At 44.1% G+C, this 6,512-nt stretch overlaps 1 protein-coding gene across 3 annotated transcripts; it reads left to right on the forward strand.

Annotated features, from left to right (window-relative positions):
* The first annotated feature begins 324 nt into the window (after window positions 1–324).
* On the forward strand, window positions 325–6,294 carry meak7 (MTOR associated protein, eak-7 homolog). Of its 3 annotated transcripts, none has more exons than XM_057052380.1 (10): window positions 325–1,060; window positions 1,323–1,470; window positions 2,848–3,010; window positions 3,087–3,347; window positions 3,455–3,599; window positions 3,676–3,887; window positions 3,970–4,156; window positions 4,402–4,520; window positions 5,315–5,494; window positions 5,628–6,294. In XM_057052380.1, the coding sequence occupies exons 3-10, from the start codon at window positions 2,855–2,857 to the stop codon at window positions 5,745–5,747; spliced, it is 1,380 nt and encodes a 459-aa protein (XP_056908360.1). In that variant the 5' UTR covers window positions 325–1,060; window positions 1,323–1,470; window positions 2,848–2,854; the 3' UTR covers window positions 5,748–6,294. The 3 variants fall into 3 exon arrangements, with proteins under 3 accessions (XP_056908360.1, XP_056908358.1, XP_056908359.1); XM_057052378.1 differs by having other exon boundaries at window positions 330–1,060; window positions 2,834–3,010; XM_057052379.1 differs by lacking the exon at window positions 325–1,060 and having other exon boundaries at window positions 1,263–1,470; window positions 2,834–3,010.
* The last annotated feature ends 218 nt before the right edge of the window (window positions 6,295–6,512 follow it).

Below are 6,512 nucleotides of genomic sequence, written 5' to 3' on the forward strand. Positions count from 1 at the left end.
AGCATCCAGCGGCGTGGGCACCTGCAAACATGCAGAGCTGGGTTTTAGATTCCACCTTATGGAAATCTTTCAGTAAACATATGCAAAACTGTCAGGCAGAAGAAATTTACTTACTAGTGTAACGTCATGTTTCAGGCCCCGTCCTTTTTTCAAGAGCTCGGGGGTGAATAAAGGTATCACCTTCATCAACGTTACCAAGGGGAGAACATTCACTACGAATTAGTACTAGATCTGTAATGTGTGCAGTGAATCAATGTTAAAATAGTAAGGGAGATGTAATGACACTTTGAGGTGGCATTTTAGGCCTAATGCTGTGGATGTGTGCACGCCTGCTTTGAGGGGGGTGTGCATTTGGTCGTGAGATGATTAATTTCCTGTGATGTCAGGCAGAAGTGAGACTTTTTACCATATAGGGATACAACTGGTGGGGAAAAGGAAGAGAAAAGAAGAAGTAGCAAAGCATGCCCTCTCAAGTCTGGATTTGTTCATGGGTGAACACTGAGCCTATTGAGTTTACTGTAACCAGCTTTGGTTTCCTGTTTCATTGAGACATCATTCACACAAAAAGCCTCACTGGGGACCTGAAACAATAGCAATAATAATAGTGGTTGCATCTCTTGGTTTATCTTAAGAATTTATTCGTCAGTTATTTATCCTGTTTTGGCCAGGCGGAACAGATGAAGGGACCTTCTAGCCCTGTGGTTTGCTGAAAGTGGTGCAAAGATTCGTCGCTGCTGTGCTGTTTGCAGGAGGCTGTTTGACTGATGTGGCAGATGTCTGCATGTCAACCACACGTTCAGCTGTGTCAGCGAGGTTTCATTGACTATCCTTACAAAGCAACACACCCACCTCACTGGATTCAAAAAAGTAATCCACATGCCCTTAAAAGGTATTTTTCAACAGCTCACCGTTTCTGCAGCACAAAGTCTCTCTGCGGCTGTCCGCGAGCGCCCCCTAGCGGCGGCGAGCAGAATAAGCGTTTAAAACTCATTCAGACGCTTTCCTCAGTGTTGTGAAGGAATCTCAGACTTAAGGATGTGCGGAAAAACTAAATGAGGAGGTAAAAATTTATTTCTACTGTATAGTCAATTCACTGTCTTGAATACTTCTTACACGTTGGTGTGAAATACAATTAGGTGTTAGACACAGGCGTATTTTCATTATTCCAGGGAATAGAATTCGATTCGAAATGAGCAATTTATTTATTTGTTTGTTTGTTTTTAATCTAAACAATCATCTTCGAAATTTTATTTCTTAATTAACGTTTTCGAACCGCGTCTGCCGGATCGTGTTCGTCAGTAAGATGTTGCTCTTGAACGTAGCCCTGAGAGGCGGGGCCAATCGCGACGCTGCTCTGATCTGATTGGCTGATCACGCCCAGCGTCGCTGCTCGCGGATCCCTCACCAGGAAGTTTATGTTTCTCCTGCAGATGAAGAACAGAAGAAAACATCACCATTCTTCTGGAAAAGGTTGGCGATGCACTCATACAAACGTTTGCATTCATGCAAAAATCTGTGAAAACAAAATGTGTTTTAAATATGCAACATGGGCTGTTTTGTTTTTGTTTGTTTTTTTAAACTAATCGACTGATACTATTCCATATAGTATATTGGAGAGACCTTTAGTGAACCTGTTTATGTGTGTCATTTAAAATAAATTAATAACGAGACCACATTTTTCAGACCATTAAGTCGAAGCTCTGTAATAATCTGTTTATTAGCACTTCTGTGATTTTTGTCGCCAAAATCGGCCTTATACATTTTATTGTTCGACGTATTTATATATATGTATGTGGTAACGTTGCTATAGTGTAACATTTTTACTCTTAAACACTCGGAGATACCGAGTACCGACACCGATATCGTGTTTAGCCTCGGGTGAGTTACTCCTATAGGCTCAGGGTTTTACACGATCATGGGGCCAAATTCGGGGCCGACCGACCACCAATTAGTGGCTTTTGAGAAGAAAAAAAACGATCACGTGAAGGAGCAATATGTCGATTTAAAATAACTTGTTTATCTACTCTATACGCATGTGTACTGTTGAGGATCAAGAACTATTCTGTACTCTTTTGATTAGGCCAATCTTTGATAATCTTGGCCCCAAACTGACTGCATGGGATGATAAGGCGAAGCATCCATGGGGGCTCAGGATTGACCAGATATAAGTCCAAAGTTCAATCAGGACAATCCAAACTGATTTGAAACAGAAGTAATGGGCGAAACCACTTAGTGAGAAATCACTTTGATGGTATTAAATTACATTTCTGTAACAATTCTACTGGTCTGTCCCCCTCGCCGACCTGTTTGTATTTACGATTCCAAAAACTTTATTGTCCATCACATGGTGACAGAGCTCCAAGCGCAACAAAGGCATCAAATCCCAACACATTTACATTATTGATTGGTGAGTTAGGACATCACGGTTGCATAAACAGCGAAGCTTTCGGCCTTCGTTTTTGCAGAATTTGCGTTTCGCAATTCCCGATCCGGCGACGTTTTGGTGACGTGAGCAGCCATGTTGGCGTGGCAGCGCCCTTTGTCTGAACGGGTCATAGCCACCATGTTCTGGCCCAGAGCCCGACATCAGTTATTTCTGCCTGGAGTATCGGTGGCTGGCGTTGACGGCCATTACGCGCACCGATACTGCGAAAAAGACCGGTATCGGCCCGATACCGATACCTGGTATCGGATCGCCCATCCTTATAAATAAATCCACCGAGTCCACTTCTTGCAAGCAATTATAAACACAATGAAGAGTAACATCATTACATGTGGAGTTTAAGATAAATTACACTTCATTCTAATAATAATATTATGTGTTTGTTAACAGTCAAGTGTTTGTAGGACTATAATGGGCAACACAGAGAGCGTGGCGGTGCAGAAGCGGTTGGCTCGTTTCCGGCCTGAGGAAAGACCTGAGGTGGAAGGAGTATTTGATAGACTCCAAGCTGGTGCTGGTGGCCCTTCTGGAGCTGCTGGGACAACACTAACTCTAGAAATGCTGCAGGTGTGAATGATAAAGATGATACAGATATGGTCAACGATGACAGATCAATATATCAAATGGAAATATCACTTTCCAGGGTTCAGTAGGTAGGGTTGCTCCAGACTCCATGGTGAGGAGGGTTTACCAGTGCATGTGTAATATCAGCCTTGGAGAAGCAGCATCTCCGGCTTCTGGAACGTCTCCAACCTCTGCTGCTTCTGGAGTTGGAGTAGTTAGAGAGCAGCTGGTTATCTTCCTGGCAGATACCCTGCGAGGGACAGCAGAAGAACGGGCTCCTCTTGTTCTGACCATGATCCAGCCGGGAGCTGGGGCTGCAAAGTGTCATCAGGTTGCAGAGGTGAGCAGATGGAAGATTAAATATGGAATCAGTGCATCAGTGGTTCGTCATTTATCATATGTTGGTCTGAACAGATGATTTCTATGAGGCATTCTCTCTTTTTCTAGTTTGTAGAAGACCTCATTTCATCTGTAGTTCAGATTCTGGTCCAGAGCGGGCGTCTGCAGGGCTGGCAACCAGAGAGAATGGGCGATATGTCCTCAGGTGTCAAACTCCTGGCAGAACAGATGTGTTCAGAACTGAAAGCCACAGGTAAGGCAATTTAAAGGGAGGTGTAATATGGTTGAGGAAACATTACTGTTGATAATCAGACTGTGTCACCCCTCAGATAATGGCGAGTGTGATCTTTCCTGTCTGGAGGACTGGATCTTTAGGACTTCTCAGGTATCGTTGTACTTGGAAATGCTGGTGAGCGAAGGCCTAAACGTATCACTGAGCGGCCGGGTAGTCCCCACCCTGCTGCCCCCCTGTAGAGAGACCCACTGGAATGAGCTCAGCTCCCTGCTGGACATTCCCACCCTCATGTTTCTGGCACCACAGGTCAGCATGTCAATGTCCAGCAGGATCATCTTTGTACCACTCGTCCGCGTTGTTGTTCACGTCGATCTGCTGCTGCCTTTAGTTGCCAGACGGTGTTGGTGCTCCCTGGAGACTTTTGTTTTCAACGGGTCTCCATGGGGAAAGCTTCACCAGGATGATGGCCGGCTTGTTGAACCACGGGCCAACGCTGCTGCTCATCAAAGACACAAAGGGCCATGTTTTTGGGGGCTTTGCTTCCCATGGTTGGGAGATCAAACCACAGTTCCAGGGTGAGACATCAGCACTTTTTGTCAACTCCCGTAATCTTATATTCTTATTAAGAGAACACTGTAGCATCAGCTTTCTTGACTGGCCCCCATTTCTTTACACACAATAGTTTCTTTTTAATAATATGCAATAGAAGTGTTGCCTTTTATGTTGGTAAATGTATTAGCGAAGCTTGTGTTCAGTGTAATTTCCCACTGCTGAACAGTAGGTTTGATATTCTGTTGTGTTATATATAATCTGTGTGCAGGTGACTCCCGATGCTTCCTGTTCTCTGTATTTCCAACACTGAGAGTTTATTCAACGACAGGATACAATGAGCACTTCATGTACCTCAACCACAATCAGCAGACCATGCCGAATGGACTGGTGAGGCAGTTACACCCTTTATGACAGGGCTGGCCGGTCCTCCAGGGTGGGAGATCCAGCCCGGGATTTCTGCCCAACCAGGGAGACTTTCACCTGGGAGGACAGAAAACCCGGCGGGATTGGAGGCCTCAAGGACTGGGTCTGGACACCCCTGGCTTATGATGTGGTGTTTTTATTGTAATAAAGAGCAGCATTTATGATTTTAAGGGCAGTGTAGTTTATTTAAAATATGTCAGATAACTATAAATTAGATGTATAAGTTTAGGTTGAACCAGGTCCAAGTGGAAGTGTGATGGGGAGCAGGGCAAGGATGCTTCAACTGGTTTTCACATTAGCAAACTAGCTTTTTCACACAGTACTTAATATATTTTCAAGACCTGACAGGAGGTACGTTTCCACAGTGCTTAAACTGCAGTGTTGCAATGTTGTGGATGAAGTAATGCAACTCCACAACAGACTGTTTGGTGGTTAGGCTGTGGCAGGGTTGGTCCTCATTTCCTGTGACTCGTTTGTGCAAAAATACATTTCATCGTAAGCTTTTAGGTGTTTGAGTTGAATTCCCTCTCAGGCACTGGTGATACGTCAGGTGTGACAACCACCCATGCACATCCCATTCAACCGTGCAACCATAATACTTGTGAACTTCATAGTAATATGATGCCAAAGGACTGATGTAGCCAGGTACTGGAATCAGGATCAGGATTATATAAATGACACCGGAACCTCAAACTGTTGTCATAACGACGACCCGGCTAAGATTTCTGGTCCTGAATCCATCCGTCTGTTGTCACCAGGGTATGGGTGGTCAGCACGGCTACTTTGGCCTGTGGCTCGACAGTGACTTCGGCAGAGGTCACAGCCGTGCCCGACCCAAATGCACCACCTACGGCAGCCCCCAACTGTCCGCAGAGGAAGACTTCAGCCTGGACTCGGTGGAAGTGTGGGCGGTTGGAAAACCTCCGGTACCAGACGATGTAGGTCAACCTTATTTCATTGATTTATTTATTAACCTTTAATCATTAACAGGCAGCTGAAAGTTGGTGTCCTCACAGAGAATCTCCATCACATACCAGCAATTTTCACCACGGTTGTGTTTTCTTGTGACAGGATGAGGGGGGGGTTGGCAAAAGAAGCATCCTGGACATAGATCCAGAAGCTCTGGCCATTATTGAGATGACAGGGAAGACTGTGCACAGCCAGGGACTCAGGGAACCAGAGGATGACTAGGACCAGTGAGGAAACCCTGGGAGATGGAATATGAGACAACCCAAGAAACCCTTTAGATCAAAGTAGGATACACTTCAACAGATATGAGTTTGTTCATTAAACTATGAGCCTTTTCTAAATGAAAAAACATTAAGTTCACCTTCTTGTCTTGAATTTTTTAGATGTTTACTTAACACGGTGTTATGAGGATCTGTAGTTGTTTGTTAGGTTTTTAAATGAAAGCTTTAATCACAAGAATTTTTGTAAAAGAATGCAACAATCAATGCAAAAAGGGCCGTATGAGTGATTATTATTGTAAGTCTTATTAACAAACCAAGCCAGGGGGCGATCAAGTCACCTTTAGGCTTGGAGCAGCTAGAACGAAGCAACCTGAGCCACAACTTCTGTATTATGTAGTTTCCACACCGCCCGTGTGTTGGGTTGACCCCGCTTATTACCTATTCCCCCGCTTTAACATGAGATGATTGTGTGTTAGATCAAAAATGAAGGAAGTATGTGTGAAAATCAATGGTCTGTTCATGTGTAGGTAATAAAGTCTTTAGAAACACCACCGCGGCATCTCACTGTTTGCTACTTTGCCTGTGTCACACATGCAAATCGGTTATTTTACAGTGGTTGTCATGGTTTCATAAAGAATGCTTGCGTTTGAATATGGAAATGATTTTTGCCGCTTTATTTCCTCTCACATATTCTCAATAACAGCATCTTGTTTCAGACAACAGATAGTAATTCATTTTAGAGCTCTTTAATTTACATGCATAACTC

Source organism: Takifugu flavidus, chromosome 13 (assembly GCF_003711565.1).
Source record: "Takifugu flavidus isolate HTHZ2018 chromosome 13, ASM371156v2, whole genome shotgun sequence".
Classification (NCBI taxonomy): Eukaryota; Metazoa; Chordata; class Actinopteri; order Tetraodontiformes; family Tetraodontidae; genus Takifugu; species Takifugu flavidus.